General features: G+C 42.0%; 1 protein-coding gene across 9 annotated transcripts in view; it reads left to right on the top strand.

Annotated features, from left to right (window-relative positions):
- Nucleotides 1-25,998, top strand: part of nrxn2a (neurexin 2a) — a 295,247-nt gene that overhangs the window by 106,784 nt on the left and 162,465 nt on the right. For all 9 annotated transcript variants that reach the window (XM_028982297.1, XM_028982296.1, XM_028982295.1 and 6 more), the window contains 3 exons: nucleotides 16,172-16,473; nucleotides 23,939-24,100; nucleotides 25,351-25,792. In XM_028982297.1, the coding sequence (XP_028838130.1) occupies nucleotides 16,172-16,473; nucleotides 23,939-24,100; nucleotides 25,351-25,792 (906 nt within the window). The remainder of the gene's footprint in view (nucleotides 1-16,171; nucleotides 16,474-23,938; nucleotides 24,101-25,350; nucleotides 25,793-25,998) is intronic.

Genomic DNA, 25,998 nt, shown 5'->3' with positions numbered 1-25,998 from the left:
TCCAATTTTCCTCCTCTATGTAGTTCCTTTTTTTCCGGTTTTGTAAAAATGCCCAGTCTCTGCTGAAAATATCGGCCCAGCATTATGAAGCCACAAGAATACTTAGGTGTAAAACACACAAATAATGTGAAAGTGGCAATACTCTTTTTTTCTCTCAGGAAAGTGAGATGTGTGAGAAGAAATGGGGGTTGGTCTCTCCCACAAGTAAAAGTCTACAGATGGAGAAAAAAATATTGTATTGATGCTCAGAGAACAACAGGATAACAGAGTCTCTTTCTCTACACACATAATGCAGATTTGTTGTGAACAGAATGAAATATTTGTTATCTTAACAAAATTGCTTGCAGCTCTGGTTTGTATTGATGAAGACATTTGCACAAATTGTAGACCTTTATCCATCTGAAAAGAGCTGGTGCAGCTGCGAATCTCTGTCATGATCCGGTCCGAAAAGGGGGTATAATCCGGTCTGAAAGGGGTTTCACGTTAGTCATGTGTAATGTTCCCTGATCATTTTCACCTGTGTGAAATGTATAAAGCTGCCCTGTTCCTTTCTGGTTACGTGATGTCATGCAATTGCGTCCTTCCTTTCTCATCTTCTTGTCACCTCTTCATCCTCCTCTCCGTGCACCTGCCGCGTCATGCCAACATGGTTGTGACAATCTCAAGCAATGCACAGTACAACATCTTGACCATAACCTGGATGTTTTAACATGTGCTTTATACACGATGGTGGTGATGGTGGTTACACTGTGGTGTTTCTTAACGTCCATCTGGTTAAATAACTGATATGGCAAAACATGGATGAATGCTGCAAGAGAAAAATGCTAAAATGACAGACATTTATCTGTCATGCTGCAATACCTACTTCTAGTGCTGAGGCTGGTCATAACCTGACCTTCCAAATGTGTATCTTGTATTCCAAGATGCAATTTACTCCGTTTCCCAAATGACATATACTGTATTATCACTGTTGTACTGTGGATGCTGTGTGTGAATCGAAGCAATGGTTTTAATAACTTAATAACATAAATATATAAATATTTATGTACAAACGTTGTAACAGCTCCTGCAGTATTTGGTGTCTCATTTTTTAAATGATAAAATATCCCAAACATTCACTTGCAAACATTAGAGTGTCTCATTGAAAGTGAAGCGATTGTCATTGTGACACACTGCAGCACAGCACACGGAGCACAAAACAAAATGTGTCCTCTGCTTTTAACCATCACCCATGTAATTCCACCCTTCCAGTAATTTCAGATTGAATTTACCAAAAAATATTCCACCTCCGTCATTTGTACTTCTCAGAGTCGATCGTGTCCTTCGTATATAGAAGAAGGGCTTGGCCGTGTCAACTAGGTCACAACCGTAAACCATTTGAAGGGACTGAGCCTTGAGCATGTGGAGGAGCTGGCCTTTTATTCTGCATTAGTGACAACGGTGCGCATCTTTCTCCACCACCCACCTACTCCCAGCCATGACAGGCCCTAGCGCCATCCCTCCAGCTGACAAATTCCTTTTGGTCGGCGGGTGCTTCATGCAATTTTCACTCCATGCCCTGTCTGTAGCATGCTGAAGATGACAGATACTGGCCTTCAGATGGCATGTTGGCACCGTCCACTGTCCACAAGTGCTAAACAAACCAGAAAATTCAGCCATGATCTCAGCAGATCCGGTTCCTGAATCCTGAATGGTAAAAGGGTTTTCAGCAGCCTGTTGTGTCCTTGACATGGCCTTGATGTTTTAAATGAACAGGGACTGGGGTGGAAAATGCATCGGGGCGGAAAATAAGCAGTTACTAAAAAGCAAGATCTTTATCTCCACATCTTTACTGTCTCTCTTTCCCTCCTTTCAAATATTTTAGTCTTAATTATCGTCCTCTCCTTGTCCCACATTGTCTGTGTTCACGCCTCCTTCTCCCTCTTTCCGTCCTACTCCCTTGCTAAGTACTTTTCACTGTCTTGACACAGGAAATGTGCTCATTCACACACGAATGTGCCTCTCAGACGGTGCTTGTGCATACGAAGCTCCTTTAGCAAAATGCATTGAAATTACATATTCATAATGTCAAAATGATGCATAATGGCACCCATCCTTCAGCATATTGGAATGACATGATGAAGCCATTTTTAATACAGGCTACGTAATGCGGCTTTCAGCGGGGATGCCGGTAAATAACAGGCGAGCGTATGAGGGACATTGTTCTTTTGACACCGGCGGATGAGTGGTGCAAGAGTCATTTTCTGGGTGGCCGTTGCCCTGGTGAACGTGCCAGAGGTTTACACGCATGATACTGCACCACTTCAACTGCATTAATCAGTGTGGCCTTATCTCTGATCATCTTTCACGTGTGACAATGGCGGTTGATTGTCAAGCCATCACGTCAGTCATTTTTTTCTGTCAATGTCCTTAACAGTTTGTATTCACAAAGAAGCAGAACATGAGAATCAATGACTAGGTGGGAGATTGATTTTTCTCCCTGTTGAATGGTAATCTATAGTCACCCCGCTCTGTGGTTTCCCTCACATCTGTGAAATTCTTTACATTATTTGGACCAGAGTACCAGACCACAGAAGACTTTTAAAAAGCACCTTTGAAAGACAAAAGTTTGTGACCCTCTCACATCTAAAAGCAGGCCGTAGAGATTTTACCTTTTAGTGTTTTTTGCAGGACTAGATTTCCCCAACATGAACCTGATGCAATTTAACAAGCAGAGACACTACAGAAGCACACAATTACCTTGGTTTAGGAGCGATTCTACATTGGTAGCATTCTCTCCACTTTGCTCAGCAAAATGAAAACATTAATCGCAAATTAATGTCACATCAAATTCTGCCCTATGCCCTAATTTAGTCTTAGTCAGAGATGAGCCCTACTTAAAGATGGAGACAGACGTTGAAGGAGTTTTGGGTCCGATTCAAATGATTTTGCATGAGTTTTTACATCATTTTAAAATGGAGACATGTGGCTGCCATACTGAAACATGGGAGCAACGTGCACTTAATAGTGGAAGTCAGTTACAATCAGATTAAAAATGTAAAAAGTATAACATATGACACATATGGCATGACACACTTTTCTGGTGTTAAGTTTTCATTGTGATATTTTTGAGGCAAAATATGCAGGTAACAATAGGTAGGTAACAAAACAATTGAAATCTCCTCATGCTCTCCTCTATGCAATACGGTAGGATTCTGTTTCCTTAGTTTGGCAGTTAACAGGAAGGTTAAGTTAAGGTCTGGTTTGAAACTGATCGCCGGGTTGTTAGATCGCGACTTGACAGCGATACTTTCAGGAAGTCGAGTGGTGCTACACTGTTCTACTATGCAAGCAACACCTGAACCAACATGACTTTCAGTGTATGAAGTTTGCAATTTAAAGTCTAAAAAGTCCTGTGGACCAATTAGAACTTCTTTGATCACAATATGCAAAGATATGAAAGGAATTTGACCCTTTTGCTGCATCCAGTACCAGATGGAACATAATACCGGTTGAGGTGATAAAAACGGTGATTCGAATAAAAATTTCTTGAAGCAATATTACTTTTTTCTATTTGTAGGGTAATTGTATACTTAAAATTGGAATATTAAAATGTAAAATACAACATGCCATCTTTAATTTTGGTGAGTTGTTCAGTTTCTGTGCGCTGGGCTGTACTATTCACAGTAACAGACATTTTATGTAGGGGCGCCCACAGTTTTGCATGCAGGTGTAGTTATGTACTATTTTTACCTTGTGTAATTTAAACAATTAAATGTCACATAATTAAAAGACAGGTGCTGTTTACACCCTAGTGTTAAAAGTGAGAGGGCCGCGATTTCATTTCTGGGTGACCATTAGGGAATTTGTTTGAGGTGGTGAAATCACATGGAAATTGTTTGGTGCGAGGTCGGCATGATTTGCCCTTAATTTCAAATTGTTTACTCGACATTACCGGAGATGCAAAACATTTTGGAACTCTTTCATCATCTGTCACTGACTTGCGCTAAATTGCAGAGAATAATTTGTCGATTTATTGCTTCACAACAGGATTCATCTCCCGTCTTCAGTGAGAACAGCTTTGGGGCATTAGCCAGCTGTCCCTTTTGCTCTGATCAGACTGTCAATCCATTTGCTCCTCGGCAGTGCACTGAAGTGGTGGGTATTAAAGACGCGACCGCTGCTAAAGACAGACATTTGATGTGAGAGGACAGAGGCAGGGATCTTTCGGCTTGGATGTCCCGCAGCTCTTTCAGTGAAATGAGACCAAAATCGCTGCATGGATAAAAATGTCATCACTGTTTCATCACCCCTCATGGATGCTGCTGTAAGATACTACACTTCAGATGGCCGCATGGCAATAACTGTAAGGCTTTACTCCCGCTGCTTTACAACATAACAAGAGTTCAGCCTTACAAGATTCTCTTAGACGAGAGGGGGTCTTAAAAAAACTGCAATTCTTTTGTCCGGGCTGAAAATTTGTAATTAACTAGCATGAAAGAATCAGCTTTATTTTTATTTTATTCATGCTAGTTCTCCTTCTTACTTTGGTTTCTCCTGATAAGGGTCACCACAGCAGATAAACAGTCTGCTTCTCTGCACGATTGACATTGCAACGGTTTTATGTCGATGCCCTTCCTGACACCGTCCTCCCCATTTACCCCATCTTGAAGAAATTCACTCTCACGTGCATCCCCTGGGTTTAATCCATGCCAGTTCATATAAATATTTTTCAAAATTGTCATTTCTTTCAGTATTTTGTGCTATAGCTGTAATAAGCAGCACTAGTCTTATAGTCTTATATTTCTGAACTGCCTGTGTTGCCTGATTTTACACAGTTTTATGTTACTCTATTTCAAACAGCTGCACTTTTTTTGTGCATTCACACATTTGTTTGGTTTGCATATAGTGTCTTATTAAATTCTATTCAACAATGTTTTAAATATGTTCATTTTTCTCACTTTGTAATATATTGCAATATTAGTTTAATTTAATGTGTTTGCTTATTGCTATTGCACCTTCATAAGATTTATATGAAATATATTGTGCTATAAAATATTATACCAGTGTAAAGTCATTTTCTCTGGTAATATATTTTGCACATATCAGCCAAATGATCAAAATGCAATGGCGGTTAAGGAATCAGAATTTTGCATGGTTAAAAGCAGAGGACACGTTTCGTTGTGTCACTGTGTGCTGTGCTGCAGTGTATCACCATGACAATCACTTCACTTTCACTTTAAAGCCTATTTTAAATGTATTGCAAATTTCAACATTATGTGTTTCAGTGCATGTGAGCCTGAAAAGTTAACCGCATACACACTATATATGACACACATGTCTGGAAGAGCTCTGCCATCGTGCAGCTGGAAAAGAAAAAAAAAGGCCAGGTGCCCTTTTCAATGCATTTAACATCTAAATATAGACCAGTGAAACTGAGCCCTGAAAAGTGTAAGCAAGGCCGGATCCGTCAGTCTGACCAATTGATGGTGCATTCTGCCCATTTATATGACCTCAGTCTGGCCCCACCAATCCATATTATTCCACTTGTCTTGTAGTGGAAGACGAGGTCTATTTCAGCGCCCCCCTCTCGGTATGAATCAGATGCACATTTGACTGTCAGTCAGTATATCTGACCGAGTCCCATTCTTGCTATAAAACACTCCTTAATAGCATGCAATATATGGGGAAATAGTTGGAAAATAAGCAGGTTTCGAGTGAGCGCAAGAGGAAAAAGAGCAGTTTGAGAGTGGGAAAAGGAGGTTTGACAATAAAGGATATTTCCTGTCTTGCATGTCTGTATAATAACACTCCCCCCCAAACACACACACACACACACCAGTACTATGGCCTGCATTCCTTCCCCTGCTATCATCAAAATTGCAGTCAGCTTTTCCTCCACTTAAAAATGAGCCCTGTTTCCTCAGAATGCCGCAGTGTCTGTTATGTGATGCACTTTAGGGACCAAACACATTTCTGAAAGGAGCACAGATTGACAGAGGTGCTTCTAAAAGAGAAGTGGCTGCCGGGAGTGGCATTTTTTTTTAGCCCAAATAGCCGCCAGCAACTTAGTAGTTAGTAGTTCATAAAGCTCTTTTCCTCCACCGAAAAACATGGCTCTGTAAATGTATTAGAATGATTAAAGGATGTTTCCACATGTCTCACTCCTCCAAGGTCATGAGTATGAATACGGGCTGCAACTTTGTCTGTGTAGAGTTTGCGTTCTCGGAACTATCTGACCTGCTCACCACTGACTGCTCCAGGTCTCCTGCTACAGGCAGTGGTGGCCTAGCGGTTAAGGAAGCGGCCCCGTAATCAGAAGGTTGCCGGTTCGAATCCCGATCTGCCAAGGTACCACTGAGGTGCCACTGAGCAAAGCACCGTCCCCACACACTGCTCCCCAGGCGCCGGTCATGGCTGCCCACTGCTCACTCAGGGTGATGGGTTAAATGCAGAGGACAAATTTCACTGTGTGCACCGTGTGCTGTGCTGCTGTGTATCACATGTGACAATCACTTCACTTTATTATTATTACAGTTCTTCTTGGGGACTTCAGTTGCCCCATTGTGGCTGGATTCTTCTCCGAATTGGATTGCTTCAACATCACCCGGCATGTTAACATCCCCACTGGTTCTAGATGCTATACGCTTCACCTAGTGTGTTCTTCTGTGACAGCTCCCTCCTTCCTGCATTATACTGACATTGTTGTCTATGATTATCTTGCCCTTTTCTTCTCTGTTTCTGTTCATTTGCAATTACCAAACCCACCCCAGAAAGCTTCCACCAAAATTGGATAGCTTCTGCCCCTCTTTGCTGAAGCCTATGACGTTCTTGGTATTTATTCAGTCCACCAACAGCTCCTGTCATTTGCTACTTCCTCCCCACCTCCATCTCATTAATGTGATGATACGCCTCTGCATATTTGACAACCAACTGGGATGGTCAGAAGAACCAAGGCCTCAACCTGTCGTCTGGAGCTCATGGACACAGAGATGATCACGTAATGACGGCTTCTCCGGGTAATGGCCTCCTCATTGCCATAGACTTACAGAGGTGTAGATAAAGTGCAGTTGCAATGCTGTAGGTGCAATGCTTAGCTGTGTGATGGTTCAGCTGTTTAGGAGGATGGTGGCAAGGGGAAAGAAAGTGTCCAGGGGGTGAGGAATCTGTGAGGATCTTCCCTGCCCTTTTCCTGGTTCTGGTTCTTCATCTACATGCTCGCCCTTGGATAGATCCTCCACCAACCTTGGCTCAGCTTCCACTGTTATGTGGATGCAGTTCTCTCCTCCATCTCTGGTCTTGGTCCCCCTACTTCCTAAATAAAATACATATAAAATGAGTTCTCTCCTCCTGGATGTTGATTGATATTCATTCCCTCTGAATCCCAAGAGGTCTGTAACCAAGGCGATGGGTTGGACTCCAACCTCTCATTTCAATCACAATCAAATCTATCACAAAATCTGCATTTTTTCACCTCAAGAACCTCAAGTTTTTTTTCCTCCACAGTCTACCTGTACTGTTGAATCTCTCATTCATGCCTGTGCTCTCAGTACCGACCTAGACTACTGAATGGATCACAGTTTGGTCCCCAGAGGAAAACCCTCAACAAACTTCAATATGTACAGAACTCCTCAACTTTTCACTCACAGTTTGGCAACAAATCCTCTCCAGGACCTACTACTCCCCCACTTCACAATATGCTAAAAAAAGGGTGTTCTTGCCATCCCCAGATAATTTTCTTGTTTGAAAGGTGCAATATAAATTGTTGTTGTTGGATCTATGTCTAAATTGGCCATGGGTGTGAGTGTGTGAGTGGTGGTGTAGCTGGGTGGCACCCTGCAATGGAATGGTACCCCACCCTGGCTGAGTTCCTGCCTTGCGCCCAGTGTCACAGGATGGTCTACTGGAGGTTATAGCCCAGGGTTCATTTATAAAATAATAAATGTTAATAAAATAATACATATTTATAAAATAAATAATATTACAATGTTGCTGTTTCAGCGATATATTGTAGTTCTCTCATCTTCTGGACAAATAAGTATCCCGTTGTATTCAAATTCATTAAACACACATTGTTCCACACACAAAAGAACCTGGATCTTATCCGTATCCAATATCAATTTGTTGTGCATTATATAAAATATTTAACACATTCTCCTATCAGTGCATTGTTCTGGTTAATAATGCTATTGCATTTCTCTTTTGGAGAATCAATAGAACAGTGAACAGCTAAAATGGGTCTCTTGTGCTGAAGCTCTTCATCATTAGCAGGTAGTCCTGAGAGGGTTATATCCTGTGACAAAGATTAGCTTTTATCAAAAGACAATCTTGTGATAACCTTGCATGGGTCAGTTCAGCTTTAGATAAATCCCCCTAGAAAGGCACAAAGCCTTCAAGCAGAAATCACACTATGCAGCCTGATATCCCAACTCCGTTTCTGTTGCACTACATGGAAAGATTATTTTTTTTACTACTGACACTTGCTTAGTGCAATTTTTTCGCTGAATAACTGTTCCCAGAAGGTTTTGCCATTTCAGCAGTATGTGTGACAGCACTGCCTGCCTGTGCACGTCCTGCAGGGAGCATGAATGCCTAGATAATGTCAATGTGTTTAAAGGGGGCAGAACAAACGGACTAATGAGATAATCATTCAGACCTTGAAAGAGAATCAGAATGTGTTGCCTGTGTGAATAGCAAATTAATCACATCCAGTGATTAAAAATTGGCCATATGGCAAATGTCTGCAAAAAAAATGCCTTGCATGTGGTGTATTCTATGAAAATACTGATTTGTCTGCAGGTAATTGTACAGTTTGGGTATGTTGTCTCAGTTTTTTTGTTCTTCTTTTTTTATTTAATTTCATTTAAAATTTTATTCAAATTGTAAAATGTGTATGTTGCTAAGAATGAAAGGCTTCCAAAACCACATGGATTAAGACTTAGTTAGTGAATGGACATACATTCCTTATCCTTATAGGTAGCGGAGGGGGCGCACACACCTTGGCAACCTTATTTCAGTCCCAGAGAATAATGTTGTAGTGGGGCAGTGGTGGCCTAGCGGATAAGAAGTGGCCCCGTAATCAGAGGGTTGCCGGTTTAAATCCCGAACTGCCAAGGTGCCACTGACGTGCTACTGAGCAAAGCACCGTCCCTACACATTGCTCAATGGGCGCCTTTCATGGCTACCCACTGCTCACCAAGGGTGATGGGTTAAAAGCAGAGGACACATCTCCTGTCATCATTGTCAGGAGAGGCTTCTCCGGTTCCAGGGTTCGGACCAGAGTTTCATGTTCGCCTTTGTTTTCAACTGTGTCTGTCTGTATAAAGCAGACACAGTTTTTTGTATTAAATCCCCTGTCTTATGACGTTGTGCATATCCGTCCTCCTTCTTCACGATGTACAGCCACTGTGACAATCATTTATAGTCTAGGAGCGTTAATGTTTGTTAATCTGTGAATCTCTCTGTTAATTAAATACTCCGAAATTTTACTCAATGGCCAACTTGTGGTGACCAGATGTTATGGAAATGCCCATGATAGTCAGGAATGAAATAACAGTCAAGGGCAATTTGCTGGAAAAAGAAATACTAAAAAAAATGTCTGTAATGTTTGCATTTTTACTTGTCCTGATATTTAAGATGGATACTCATACAATGTGGAACATCATTTAATATAAATGTATTTAAAAAACTGAAACATGAATACCTCTCCTAATGTATTTTTTTTTACTAATTTCAATGAAAATTATTATCATAATACATGCATTCAATGTTCAGTTTATATATTTTATTTTGAATACTGATCAGGCTTAATTAAAATCATACAATGGACAACATTTTAACTCTTAGTACTGGCTATCATATGTTAAACTTAACAGCACTTTTAGGCCAGTGATATTATTATCCCGTACATCACGTACTGCGCATCACACCATCTTGGTTATTTTAGTTGCATATATTGCTATTGCATTATTTTATTGAAGTATTGCACAGTTTTGACACCCATTATACATTTAAATATTTGGTGCAATAGTTTTGTCAGAATGCTTGTGACGTTCACATAATTTTATTGTGGAGGTTGGTTTTAACAAGTGAGATTTCAAACTGCTTGCTCCAAACTGGTTTTTGTCATAACTTCATATTGAACTACCCAGAAACATGTGTTATCAAAATGCCCCAAGCATGATGTAAGGAACAATCAAATGTATACATTGTGTGTTTTTTTACACCTAAACAGCTATAGCGCCCCCTATAATAACCCCACCCTCAGCCTCCACCATGATCTATGATAGCTCTGTTGTTGGCCCCATGTGTGCACCACCTGCCTGAAACCAGTCGGACGGAGTGTCTCATTTTTCCACGTCTTGAGTTTTCCCACTGTCAGATAACTTTTCTTGGTTCTGTCAGGGTTGGGCTCTTGTCTGGCTACATGTTGTTTGATGGAGACAATATTCAAGTATCTGAAATCCCTGAACAGCTGGTCTTCTAGTTGATGCCTACAAGAAGCTGAGTCAAGAAAAAGAAAAAAGAAAGGAAGAATTGATGAAAGAACCATTTGTCCCCATCATTTTGCTGCTCTTTACTGTCTAGTGGAAAGTGAAGGTGTGATATCCAGGTGCCATTGGTCTCGCCCTGAGTGTTGGGTCCTGTTCACTCACGGGTACTGCTCATTCGGTTTGATTAGTACCCTACAAAAATGCAAAATTGTTTCTGTTACTGGTTGGCTTGTGGTTTCGTTTTTAAATATTATAATTCTCCATGTTTCCCATGTATTGCAGAAGTAGCTGAACTGTACCAAATTTTTAATCTGTTTACAGTTTGAGCTGTTGTGCACTGACCAATGTCCCTGAAATGACAGAATTAAATATATGGGGTAAACATGTTTAATTTTTTGGGGATTTAAAAAAAATCTGCATTGTTTCTGGGTCAAGGCAACTGTTTCCAGATCAAGGGAGGAGCAAAAAGCGTTAAGATCATGCAGAAATCATGTCCGGAGGCATCCGGCTATTTTCTACCAGCTCAGAGTTTTAAAAAATACAGCTCTGGTGGTATTATATTTAATAGCCATTTTATAGCAGCTGCAGAGCATAGAAAGTATGATAAAGGTTATATAAAATGTAGCACATGGTGAGTGCTTGTTATATAGCACTTTATTGTAGAAAATCCACCAAAAGTTAGCATAATTATGCCCAGTTTGTCATAGTGCGCACTCTATAGCAAGCTGCTGAAGGCTTGAGACACCAGCAGGCCGCGACACAGGCCAAGATCAGGTTCACACCTGACATATAAATATATAATACATTTTAACAGCTCCAAAAAGTTTTGCCTCAGGATTCTCTATCGCGTCCCTGCTGAACAGAACGGAAAATACTGGAGATCAGCATGTTCGTTGTGTTTGGTCTGCAGGCCTTGCTGCTTTTGCACATACCTTTCTCTCTACCAAACACGCAATGTTAAAGCCTGGATCTGAGGTTTACAGTCCTGTAGGGAAGAAAATGAAGAGTAACAATGGGGGGAAAAAAGCGGAATGTCCCTGTCAGCACACCCATATGTGGGGCTCCCGTATGTGGGGCTAAATTGTGGATAAACAGGTCGAAATATGCGCCCACGTCCAGTTCTGAGCGGCATGTATATTTCTCCAGAATTTTTAGTTTAGGTACACAGCTATACATTTGTGACCCAGTCCAATCAAAAACTGACTGTTTTCCACTTCTGTTATATCGGAGCTACTCTGTGAATCATTCATGTTCTGTAGGGTGACACTTTACTTATTTTTTTTTTACCACTAATTTGCTTGTGGACCTGATGAAAAAGCTGTTATACTGTTTTGCAATTCAAAAGGAAGAAAAGAAAAGAGAAAAATTGAACAGCCCGGATGATAAAGCACCAGAAGTCTGTCGGAACTGACGTGTTAACAATAATGTTATTTTGAAGGCGACCGGAGGGATCATTAGGCCGCGGCCGCTAATGAGGCGCCTGCTCTGCGGTGCTGCCGTAAGAAGCGCCACACCGCTGCGTGAGCTAATTAGCCTGCGTCCGTTAACGGGCTCCTCCAGGCCCCGGGTAGACGGCACCGCACCTCCGCTTCAGGGGCGAGGTCTGTCAAGGGGGGGCTAATCCGATTCGCCGTCGTGTTTGTCCGACAACACAAAATAAGTCGCTAAGGCCGGCCACATTTTGCTTTGAGACGACATGGGTTGCGCGAGAGAGAGAGAGAGAGAGAGAGAGAGAGAGAGAGACCCTTGGCAGTGATGACATCACCGGCCTGATGCCGACATTGTGACTCACCGGGATGTGGCTTTTGGATGGTGCGTTGATCTTCCGCAGGGAAAGGTTCCATTACGCCTTTAAATCATTCCCGCTCCATTTCCTCCCCGAAAATCAATTAACTCCTTCCCCATTCAGGGCTGATATTTCTATTGGCTTTAATTCAACGTCGGAGTCTTCACCAGCGACTGAACGTAGGTGGCATTCAATCATCAACTCGGTAAATTACATCAGCATGAAATTATCTTATCGATTTATGAATCCTACAGTGGGATCTGGCGACAGTGGCTGAGGCTCGTCTGCTGCACAGTTATTTTTATTCTTGTGTGTGTGTATTTCCTGATACACTTGTTCCGTTTTTTCCGTGCTAGTGGCCTAAAGGCCGAGGTGATACATTGCTGTGGAGAGCTGTAATTATGTACCGTGTTTATCTCAGGGACCAAAAAAAAAAAAAAAAAAAAACCCTTGCTGCACATTTTTCTCTCTCGCAGCTTCCTGTTGGTATTATAATGCGCTAATCTATAAAGCAGCTCTGCCCCAGGCCTGGGGCTTTAGTCAGCTGGTACGATTTTCTCCCGGAAAAGGCTGAGACACAGCGCCGCGAAACGCCCTGACGCAAACGCCGAATGGCCGGCCGGCTGACAAATCGACACAGACAGGCAAACTTGGCAGGCGGACTGACATTTCGCCTTCAACTGTGTTGGAGACGTGGAATTACGGCTCGGGAGTGTGTGCGTGCAGGGTGCTGGTGCTGTTCGGATTTTTAGGGGAAGTGTTAATTTAATTGGACTTGTCACAGTGGGTCAGCCGCCTGGGTACAGCTGGCCAGAGGGGCTGGTCTTCATGTGGAGGATGGCGGGGTCGGGGGAGGAAAGGCAAGACGAACCTTCTGTACATTAGAACACACACACTGAGTGGGAATAATAGCCTCCTCAAGATTCAATTATGTTGTTCCCCCCCCCTCTATATGCATAAATCATCATTTGGGGGCATGTAAATACACCCTCCTGCCAAAAGAGAAATGATTATTTATGTTTAATCCACTGGTTTTATGAGCATAAATAGACAGCGTTGCAAGAAACTTGCTTTTTTTTTTTTTATTTAGCTCTCTTCATATCATGGCGATTGTCGTCACAGAGATGGCAGTTGGACCCTCTCGCTTTTATAGGGTTTAATGTTATTTTCCTGCACACAGAGCTGACAGCTTTGTCATTGTCATTCTAAAAAAAAAAAAAATGACACTATTAAGCAAATCCTGCCATACTGGGGTAAACTGCTGACCCAAAGCTGTGGGAAGTTGACTTCTCTGGACTTTTCTGGAACATGATTCATACCTGCATTGTTAACGCTTACCTTTAAAAAAATACACAGAAATATTTGTGAAATCTTTGGCTAAGTGGCTTTAAACCCTGAAGGTCACTGGTGGTAATAAAAAAAGAAAAGAACCTCTAGGCAGTTGGAGTCTGGTGTTCCAATCAATCCGTGTGACCTGTGCTGCCACGTAAAAAAAAAAAAAAAAGTTTCGGTTACCTGCTCCGCACAGCAGAATTATATTGTGTGATATGGGCAGGGACCTTGGAAGAAGAATTGTTGGGGCCCATAAGCTGGGAATGGGGTTACTGGGGGATTTCTAAGCACTTGGGCATCTATCATTCCACAGCCAGGTAGATTACAAATGGACAAAATTCGACAGTGTTGCAAGGCTTCCAGGGAAACGGCGTCCTACAGAGATGAGTGAAAAGGCCTGTTGTACGATGCTAAATCATGCATGAAACGATGGCCAGTGCAAGAATGCCTGGATTTTTCTCAGAACCGGAGCGGATGAATGCAGTTCCATTGGAAGATCCTTGCATATGGAACCCAGTGCTGCACTGCGATCCCAGACGCAACAAATTACTGGGAAGTGCTTTGCATTGAGGTCAAACTCCGACGCTGCAGACAGTAATTGGTGAAAGCAGTGCTCCGTGTGGGTCATATTAAAGATAATGATTGTTTTCCCTTGTGCAAAGTTTAACAGATAGAAATGCGAGGACTTTGTAATAGGCATCTATTCAGATGAATCATTACTTCTGCCATAATGAAATAGGTTTTTATTTGCAACAGTGACTTTGGGCTGATTTTATTCTCATCACTTTTATTTATTAGGTTTCTTAGGTACATTAAGCAGTTTGTAATGGTTCTAATTAGGGTCGGGCTAATGATTGCCAGAGATTACAAGCGAGTGAATTTAATCGAAGCTGGCAGTTACCAGCGTGGCCGCACACCTCCAAGGCCTGAAGTTCAAATCCCGGCGCGGACCTTGTGTGTTTGGAGTGTTGATGCTCTCTTCGTGTATGGGTGACTGTGCGTCCATAGGTTTGAGTGTGTGAGTGAAGGTGTGTGAGTGTGTGTGCTCTGCGGTGGGTTGGTGCCACGCCCTGGGCGAATCCCAGCCCCGCCCCTAGTGTCCAGGGTTGGGCTCCTGTTGTAAAATTTCAACAGTCACAACATTTTGAGTCACCAGAGCTGTGCTTTTTTATTGTTATTTCTGAGAGTGATTAATGTCAGCCAATCAAATCTGGAGCTCTGTGAGCTTAGTTTGACTTTAACCTCACGAAACTCTAAACTATTGTAAAATGCTGCTGTAGTCATCCAATCAGGTTCTTCTATCGATCACTGCAGGAAAAGATAGCAGAACCCGCCTTGTTGGGAGTGCATGTTCTGAATTCTCTACTCTGGCTATCAGAGAACATGCTTATACCAAGTGAAGTTTAGTTGAGAAGTAAGGGGTTCCACTTTTGTCATTTACAAGGTCACGGGTCTGTGGCTACACTATCTGGTTAGTTGCATCGTGTTCCGATCATTTATATTCCAAGTGATGGCCTTCCTGCCTGATGTAATATCTCAAGTCTTCAAATTAATGTCATGCTCCACTAGACAAACCAGGGACGATGAAATATTTTTGCTCTATTTTTAGAAGATGTTCAAAAGCTCCAAAGGTCAGAATTGCACTCCAATCTAAGTGACATCTGAATGCATGGATCTTGGGATGGCACAAATGAGTTCATTCACACATGGTTCACTGATCCGTCAGACTGTACAACTGTTGGATGAATTTCATATGTGAGTAAAAAAAAAAACATCAGCACAGGCACATCAGCATCAGTGAAATAACCTTTCTCATCATTATGGACAAATATATGTATTTTTTTCCTGTTTTTTCTTCTCACGGTTGAGATTTCAGATTTATATTCTTCAAATGTCTTTCAAACTTTTGTATGCATGTCATGTTCTGCTGAGATGGAGTTTAGTTTCACAGAATTGAAGAATGGTCACAGATTGGTCACATTCCATTTTAATAAGGCACAGCACATGCTGAACACACACCATTTTGTGAGCAGTGGGCAGCCATGAAAGGCACCCGGGGAGCATGGTACCTTGCTCAATGGGATCTCAGTGGCACCTTTGCAGCTCGGGATTTGAACCAGGATTACTCGGCCACTTCCTTACCCGCTAGGCCACCACTGCCCACCGGAACAATGTTGAAATGTCATTACAGATGCTAGTTCAGAGAAAGATTTTTTGTGCCTGTCTTTGAGTTTTGCTCTTTTTTTGTCTGGAAAATAAAGGCAATTTTCCCGAGCATGGCATGTCAGAGTTATTTAAAACTTTTGACAAAATTATCAGGGAAAATCTATGCAAACACTGTACCAGGCAAAGCTCACTGAGAGGGATGCAAAAAATGGCTCAAGGTTATTGTAAAAAACAGCAGAATATCTTCTCTCTGTCTAGAGGCTAATTGATGTTGATTTCCGCTATTTACTTTCCCCCATTAATCAGTGAAATTAGCCTATGATGATATATGTACCTTAAAGTTGCTTCTTTAGCCATAAAAGGTCAGGATGAGGTTTGGGAACCTTATAATTGCCTCCTGTTTCCCTCACTGCAGCTGAAGAGGAATCAGTAGCGACTTTTAAAGGGAGCGAGTTCTTCAGCTACGACCTGTCCCAGACACCCATCCAGAGCAGCACAGACGAGATCACGCTGTCCTTCCGCACGCTGCAGAGGAACGGCCTCCTGCTCCACACTGGCAAGTCCGCCGACTACGTCAACCTGTCCCTCAAGAGCGGGGCCGTCTGGCTGGTCATCAACCTCGGCTCCGGCGCCTTCGAGGCCCTGGTGGAGCCAGCCAATGGCAAGTTCAATGACAACGCTTGGCACGAAGTCCGCGTCTCTCGCAACCTACGTCAGGTGAGGAGCTCCTCAGAAAGATATTTTTTGCTTGTCTAATAAACTGAGAGGACAATTGGGATGATGGTGAGATGGTGAGATGGCAAACGAAAGGAGACTAAAAATTCCTTCTTCACGGGGTCTCCGATTCCAATCATGTCTGTTCTCCGTTGTTGTCCCTGGCTGGTGGAACAACCTGCCCTCCTCCACACGACTAGCCGAGACTATCACCACTTTTAAGAAGAAGGTGAAAACCCTCTTATTCCAAAAATATTACAGACAAATTTAACACATACGCATGCATACACATTTAACAAACAAATACAAAATGTATAAATACATTATAATTTTTCTTAGTCTAGCACCCAACAATCTCCGAGCATGTTCTTCAATGACAAGTCTAAGCCTTATCAGGGCTCTTAGTTTGTATACTTGACTTGCCATCAAACAGCATCAATACAGTTGTACTATAGTTGCTGTGCATAGTTGTACACAAACATAGTTGTATTGTGAAATAAATCCTTCATTCGCCAATGTGACTGAAACATTAAATTCGATTCCTTTCCCCGTGTTAACATGATCTCAGAACTATGCATATTTCCATTGCTGCTGCTGTCCTATCACATCTCTGTACTGGCCCTAATATTCGCGAATTGCAACTTACATGCATGTAGCATTAATTGCAACAGACGTGCACAACTGATGCACAAGAGAAATATGCAAAGCAAACAAAATATTCTGAGCACTCATCTTGTGCATGCATATTTAAAAACAAGTGTATCTCAAGCCTGAGGGTTACGTCCCTGATTTATTTCCAGTCATGGACGTAGCCTTACGTCTACTGCACTATTATTCTGGGCTGCAGTTTTGTGTCTGGCAGAGAAGCAAAAGCACCACCAGACTTTCATAAGAATACTTCCAAATATCTACAATGATAATTAGATATATAATAATTGTTTTTGTAACAGTTTTTGTTACTACCTTTACAATATTTCCCAGCAAGATTTCTTATAGGTTCCTTTTTTTTTTTTTTTGATCGGTTTACTGATTTCAGTCATTTACTGGAACAGGAATGGTTGTGTAGGAGGGTTAAAACCTGGTGGGCAACAGCCAAACTCTGCTACCAAGGTGAGGCTGTGAAACACAGTTTCATGCCACAGACCGTACAAGAGGGCAAGACAGAACACAGCAGCAAGACACAAGGTGGTTATGCTGCATCAGCAAGGGTTTTCCCAGTCTGGGGTGCAGAAAAATGGCAGCAGGTGCTCGACTGATGAGTCAACATTTGAAGTATTCGGCTGCAGCAGAATGCCGTTTATTCGCCGAAGGCCTGGAGAGTGGAACAATAATGAGTATCTGCAGGCAAGGAGTCCTGGAAGTGGTGATATGCCCCCCTCCAGAGCACTGATCTCAACATCATGGAGCCTGTCTGGGATTTCATGAAGAGACAGAAGGACTTGGGGAAGCCTACAGGCACACAATATCTGTGGTTAGTTCTCCAAGACGTCTGGAACAACCTACCAGCAGAGCTCCTTCAAAACCTGTGTGCAAGTGTACCTAGAAAACTGATGCTGATGCTGTTTTGAAGGCAAAGGGAGGTCTCACCAAATATAGATTAGATTTTTCCCCCTGTTAATTAAATGCATTTTATTGTAGCTATTAACACTTTTAATTTTATTTTTTTTAACCCTGTCTGGAAAGCATCTTCACGATTGTTCCAAAGGTTTTTCCAATGTTCTCTTTAACATTTAGGATGTGTTTGTGTAAAAGTGAGAAAAGTGGAGACCATGCAAACACTTGCACACCAGCGTGTTTGCATGGGAAGTTGTTTTCCGTTCTTGCATAATGCCGGTCCCTGCTGTAAAGCCTCAGAATAATACGGTCAGACTTGGAGTGCACATTTGCATTCTTAAAGTCTGCAACTGCTGCCAGAGGAGCTCATCGACTTCAAATCAATACACATGTCCCAGAGGGCCAGTTCCAGCCACAGCTTTTAATAATTTGGATTTCATAATAGCACGTGGTATCATAGTCACATTTGCTGTGACTGCTGCTCCGCATGTGCATTTTAATGGCCTCGCCGTTTCCCAATCTTCGCATAATTAAGTGCGTTTGATTGCCGCTGTAGTGATGCAGACTCAGATATAATGGTACTAATTTTGTCCCTATACCCATTGCCTGAGCTGATTTGCCTTATGATTTGATTACTCTGACCTTTTAGTCTGAATTGCTTTTCAGAACTGGGACATTTTGCATTCTGGAATAATTTGTTGATTTAATATGCCGAATCAGACAGCTGGGTTGATGCAATTTTCTTGACACTCCTACCTGGTCCGACTTTCCAATATGGCTGGAGCATGAAAATGTCACATTACCTCCGCCAGTGCTGGTGCAGAAGTGCTTTGTTTGTTTTATGCTCTTTATTTATCCCCAAACTGCGGCCGGGATTATGCCCATGCTTTACCCAGCATCCTTTGCAAAGGTCCTTTTTAATTCTACTCCCAACAGCTCCCATCTTTCAGCGCTCCCTCCTGACCAATCTGTGTGGAAGTTGATTTGCTAAAGCTATCCTTCCTACTCTCGCTGTGCGTCGCTCTTAATGCATTTGTATTGATCCGTGCTTATCTCCGTGTTTATAAACCAGCATTGGATTCTCCCTGCCCGCAGTGTGAACCATGTGTCACGGAGGACCTGTCAGGCTGCTGCACACTGCCCTTTAACACTAATTCCCATGGATATCAGTATTGTCCTCAATTTATTAGCAGATTAGTTAAAATAAACAACTAAATATTGATTTCTATTATCATGCTTTCACAGTGATAGTGGATGTTTGTTATATTCACACATGTATTCACATTTATTTATTCCTTTAGGTAGTAATATATCATACCAATGCAATTATACCATGGTCTGCATGTATAATGGAGTCGCTGGTAGGTGTGCAATAAAACTGTGTAATGCATGTATTATGGTGTACATTAAAACTGTGTAATGCAGAGGCAAGGTTAGCTTCAAAATAAACTATTTTTTGGCAATGCTTATTGACAGTGTGCAGTGTATATAATTAACATTAAAATAATACATGCTAAATTCTTCAATTAATAATGCTTGCTTATGAAGTATTGAGAATCCTCAATAAAAAAAATGTTTCTTTGTTTCTGACACCTCTGTCTTAGTGCAATTTTGCTTGTTATAAATTCAGTTGTATTGTTATAAATTCGTTCGAAATTGTTCGCTTGTTATAAATTCGTTCATTACATTTTCATTGTTTGGGTTCAGTCTGGTTGCACTCATAGACATGTGGTGTGGACCATGCATGTTGCCAGTGCTTGTCAATCTGCATTGTTGAAGTGATTGCATTCATGTCCGCCCATCAGGGCTATTAGGCCTCATCACATTCATTCACTTTCTGTTTTTTTACAGCATAAAACCACCATTAAGATTTCAGTTCATACAAGTCAACAAGCACTGAATCTTACAAAACCCTTTATTTTCTCAAGGTTCAATTACATGAAATCTTGGATGTTTTATCATTAATAAAACCAGCAGGCTGCTCAGAGTGATGAAAAGTTGAACCACCCCCTGTTTTTACAGAATTCTTTTACTGACCTGTCAATCAAAAGGCATGAAAGTACGCTCTGAGGGAAGGCGCAAGACTGAATTCATTGCGAAATGGCAGTTTGCAGATACATGGTGGCTATTACTGACCACTGTTGCATATCCATTTGCTTTTGCTTTATGAATAGCTAAGATGACTGATATGTTCAGACATTAGCATCATATGAAATGTTTTTCATATGAAATAGTTTTTTTGTGTCTTAACATAAAGCACAAAATAGCAGATTGCCCAGTGATTTTCTAAATGTAATTTATATTATAAATTATTTTAATATTTTCTATTTCCATCAGTGAAGCATGAAGTATCAGTTGTCACCTTTTGGCGTCTCCCATCAGAGGTCGCCACAGCAGAAAAACCAGTACGATTTGGCAAAAAATGTATGCCGGATGCCAGATGGGGCAGTGGTGGCCTATCGAGCAAGGAAGCGGCCCCGTAATCAGAAGGTTGCCGGTTCGAACTCCGATCCACTGAGGTGCAACGAGCAAAGCACCACCCCCACACACTGCCCTCCGGTCGCCTGTCATGTGATGGTTAAATACAGAGGACACATTTCGTTGTGTACACCATTTGCTGTGCTGCAGTGTTTCACAATGACAATCACTTATTATTATTATTATTTCTGACACCTCATTTACCCAGGATTGTAACCAGCACTAAGAAATGCATGGTCACAAGCATCTCTACATTGGTTGTGTTAAAAATTGTACTTTACCCAATGTTTTTAATTTGTCTGAGATTCATTAAAAATACTGTCATTAGGTGAATGAAGGCAATATTTTGTAACATGTCTTTGTAACCAAAGACATGTGTACTAGCCGTTATAAAAAATACCTCCTATTATCTGCTAAACATGAAGCATTCTATGCCTTAAAAAAAGAATAAACTGTTAACATGGTTTATATTATATATGATAGATTTTCTGCACTTTTACATGTTACTGCAATTAGAACATATATGTATACACACACACACACACACACACACACAGAGGTCTGTGTCTTTATTTCAGCCTGTCCAGTCAATAAAAGAGATGTTTTTGCCAAATAAATCATTTTCATAATCACAACATAAAAACATAAAAATTTCACATAATGAGTAAAAAGTAAAATAATTTTACTCTGAAACTGAGTTAAGTCAAAGTAAAAATTCAAAATGGCAGTACTACTAATTTACTGAAGTAAAGATACATGAAAAACGATTAATTATATTTGTTACTGTTCACTGTCACAGAACAGAAAGCAAGAGAAGGACCCAGGCGCGCATTAAGTGCAACAATACATTTATTTCAAAATTTTAAACTAGACAAACAAACACTTAGGGTTCTGCTTGGGACAAAGGGAAGTGGAACCGGGAAAAAGAAAGGCTCACACACTCATGGGGACACTCCACACACTCACACCATCTGAAACACATTTAGATCATTCCCACACTCGCACACACAAGACCCCGGAGGCAGACTGCCTCAGACCATGACAACGACTCAGACTACTTTCCCAGAGCTCCGGGAACTGTCGCCAGGGTACCCGTACATAAACATATTGTCTATTTATATAAATCTATCTCTGCTTGATTGAGTAAGATACTGTGTAGTAACACCTTGTTCAATTTTCTACACTGTAAGGTATAATAATGTAAAGATTAGTATTTGTGTTTCCAATTATTGCTTAAATGTTCTATTGAGATCAATCTCCTGTAGAGATTAATTCTCTAGGAAGTCGTTGGTAACCTATGGGTAATCTGTACAGCAATTTCAATTTCCTCAGCAAGAAAAGTGATCTTGTTAATGATTTGAATATTTCAATATTAATAGTATTTCAGCATTGTTAGGACATACATCTAATGTATTGTTAGTCAGTTTGCTCAACAACTTGCAGTATTTTCTCTCACCAACATCCTTGTCTTGCAGTTTTGTCCTAGCAAGTACATCCTGTCACCCCAAAACTCTTTGAAGAAAGGAAAGTGATAGATGGGGCATAAAGATATCCAGTAACTTCATGGCAGACAAATTAATCCGGCAGAATTAAGACAAAAGGGTGATGAGGCTTTCATCTTTCAAGCGGCGGAGGGAGTGGCCACGCCGTAATGAGCTCACAGGAACTGTCTCTGAAAAACCGCATTGTGGATTAATGGGGCATTAGACAGAATAAGGGGGAACAGGTCACGGGGCAGGGGCAGGCGAGATGAAAATACCAGCTGTTTGGGTGTCTGAGAGGAAACCATGTGATGACTGGGTGCTTTTAAGAGCAGGAAACTTTTCATGGACCCTGCAACATGTTGCCGCATTTAGCCATTATACTTTCTTTCCTGGGTGTGCATGTTCACACTAGGGTCCATTTTCACTTGCCTGTAACAAACATGTTTCCAGCTGGAAGCGCCGTCAGTCAACACTTCAGGCCTGTCAAAGTTGTGAAAGTGAACTAACAAACCAGGACTCTTTAAGAACAGTAATGTGTGGATGTCACCACTGACCCAAATCACCACTGGTTTTTAAAAACATCTCATTTCATGTCAGCGCACTTCAGTGCATTCAGTGCGCACTCGTTATTATTTTCTCAGTGAATCAGTTTGTCAAAATATCCACTGGTCAAAAAAGGATTTCGAGAATAAAGTAATACAAAAATAAGATCAAAGTATTAATATTATGAGAATAAAGTCTTAAATGTATTAAATTTATCATACGAGTATGCTGCATTGCACTGAACGATCGATTGTTGTACTAGTGACGACAACGTTGTTGCTCATGACGTTGTTCTACCGGATCCTTCTGGATCAATCACTTGGAGAGACGACAGAACCTCTTTGAATGGCACGAGTTATCCTTGAGTAAGCTTTGTTATTGGGTTATGGCCTCAGCCTTCTTTCTTCTGGTTCATAGGCGAGAGTGTTACCCACTAGGTTACTACCACGCCTTCCCCATGTACAAACAGAACACCACACGCAAACACACGTGGGATCATGCGTTGTAACTGTAAGAAAGTTTATGAGATTTTCAAGTTTCACACATCAATAATCTCAAAAAGTTAGTTCATTTTTCAGTAAATATCTTTTTTACATAAGCCATTGTTTTCATATAGAAATAAGAAGACTTCAAAAGTTCAGTGCCTGATTGTGAACGTGCAATAATCAAGGTAGCTGTGTTTACTGGTAATGTAGAGATGGCATCGCCTCCTGACGGTCTCTGGAAGGTTAATTCCAGAAAGAAGACCTTTGTTTATAATATGCTCCTAATTTTAATGTTGGCTCGTTCTAAATTCATGAATACTAACCCATCTATATTTTAAGATCTAGATTTTATGACTGAAAACAAATCAGAACTGGTATGTCAGATAATGAAAGGTCAGCAGATTTTTTTTTTTACCAGTCAGCATTATCTAAATTGCACTGACAATCACACACTCAAACACACTGTCATTGTCAAATTAAGGTTGACTAATTTATGTCATGAATCACCACTTGTGTAATATGTTGTACACCTTAGCAATTGTCTAATAGTTAATACATGAAATTTTTTTTCTCAAACAACAAAATGAATATCATTTTAAAAACTCCTTTAGCTTACTAATTGTTGCGTTTCCTAAATGACAGAAAATGTGTGGCAAAGTTTATTCCCAAAGCAATCAGAAAAAATTGCTCTCAGGAATGGAGCAGATGAAAGATGCCAGAGGAATAATTTATGGCTCTTAGGTGGAATATGCTTCTTACAGACTCTCTCACAGTGCACTATATTTTTATTCATTTACGGCACCTTTATCAATGAACCTTTCTTGTGGGTTGTACCATAACGTCCACTGCAACTGTTCTCACCACTGATAGTGATAGTAGTACCACATTTCTTATCATGTTTTTTGTTCCTTCTTCCAATTGTAGGTCACCATTTCAGTGGACGGGATTTTGACGACCACTGGCTACACCCAGGAGGACTACACCATGTTGGGTTCAGATGATTTCTTCTACATCGGTGGAAGCCCCAACACTGCTGACCTTCCGGGATCCCCCGTCAGCAACAACTTCATGGGTTGCCTGAAGGATGTGAGTGTGATGCGCCTCCGAGGCGTCTCTATTGAACAAGGCGCACTGCACAGTCCATAAAAACAGCTGTTTCTGACCACAGAGGACGCTTGTCTTTTTGATAAATAACTCTCACAAAATAAGCCATGGTGTCTCACCAACCACCATATCTGCGTCCTTCCTTTTTTTTTTGTCCAGTTTATGGTCGCTATATCTCTTTCTGTTGTTTGCGGAATTCCAGTCTTCCTCCTCAGTGTTGGGTTCAGCCAGCCTTCTCGTTCCCTCTGTCCTCTCTGTCAAAGAACGGCCATAATTTATTCCAGGTCTCCAGCTTGGAGCTGCGAGCTGTACTCCTTTGACAGCCAAATTAAACATTGATTTCCTCTATGGATTCCCGGGCCTTCGTCTGGTGGCTCTCTGTCTCTGTCTAGTTGACCCTCGGCTGTATCAATCACTCCTCCTTGCCATTTAGTGAAGCATACAGCCGCTCTTAACGCTCGGCGAATGCACTTTTTAAAGGCGCTTTTCGCCCATTGTGCTGATTCACAACGGCCGTGATGGAGACGTTTGTGACAGATTGAGGTTTCATTGATTTTCGGTGACCCAACGTTGCCAGTTCTCTGGCTCCTGCCACACCTGGGATAAACGACTGTTAACCGAGGGATGAAAGAGAATGTATATCATTATGTGCAATTTGCCACATTCAGCGATACGGTGGACAGCGGGCCCTGTAATGGACGCATTTTGGCCGGGCGATCAGCGTGTTTACAGCTAGTTAAGTGCATGCGAGTCAGATCCATTCCGAGTCACGGCTCATCAGAGTGCGTGCGAGAGCCTCTGGCATTTTTCTAATGAGGGCTCGCACCTTTTTATTTGCTCCTGTGGCCACTTTTTTCTATTTCCTTGTTTCAATTTTGCGTGCGCGTGGCAGTTTCGGCTGGTTCCGCGGTGTGAAACCGAACAGGCCGGCGTACTTTCAGAGACACTCCGGTTCGCACCCCGCAGGCAGGCGTCAGTCATCCCCGTGTGACAGCCAGCGCGGCTGGTGTGAAAAGGAGGAGTGCGCTCGTCGGCGAGGGCTCCGCAGACAGGGACGCCTGGATTGTCCTCAGAGGGCCAGCTGAGCTCTGCCGGATGACGCATCTCATGCAAGGCCTCGTCATGAAAGCACCGGATCATGTAGATTCATGCCGATTCTGCAGCGTGTGAGAATGTGATTTGTGGGGACTTTACGTCTTTAATTCATGTCTTTTTTTTTATTTCTTTGGCAGGTGGTTTACAAAAACAACGACTTTCGTTTGGAACTGTCACGCTTGGCAGAGATTCATGACCCTAAGGTCACTCACCATGGTGACCTGACCTTCCGGTGCGAAGATGTGGCCGCGCTTGACCCGGTCAGCTTCGACACCCCCACCGCCTACGTCACCTTGCCCCGGTGGAACGCCAAGAAGATGGGGTCCATCTCCTTCGACTTCCGCACCACGGAGAACAGCGGCCTGCTGCTCTTCAGCCACGGCCGGCCCCAGTACCCCCAGGAGCCCAAGGGGCCCGACCGGCAGCCCAGGGTGGATTTCTTCGCCATGGAGCTCCTGGACGGATACCTTTACCTCCTCTTGGACATGGGCTCCGGCAGCATCAAGATGAAGGCCAGCAACAAGAAGGTCAACAGCGGAGAATGGTGCCACGTGGACTTCCAAAGGGAGGGACGGAAAGGTGAGATGAATGCTGTCGCCATTTCCACCTCCTCCTCCATCTCCCTACGCTTAAAGTTACCAAACAAAAGCGCACCTGTTAAATATGCGCAGCGTCAACCGCTTCTCTCGCTATTCCCCTTCAGATAAGAGAAGCAAATATAGAATTTTTTTCCCCTTCATGCATGAATTCTCAGTATCTGTCTTTTTTTTCCTGAGGAATTAAAA

This window comes from Denticeps clupeoides, chromosome 6 (assembly GCF_900700375.1).
Source record: "Denticeps clupeoides chromosome 6, fDenClu1.1, whole genome shotgun sequence".
Lineage (NCBI taxonomy): Eukaryota > Metazoa > Chordata > Actinopteri > Clupeiformes > Denticipitidae > Denticeps > Denticeps clupeoides.
The sequence above is the reverse complement of the archived record's forward strand: the minus strand, read 5'-3'. Positions and strand labels throughout refer to the sequence as shown.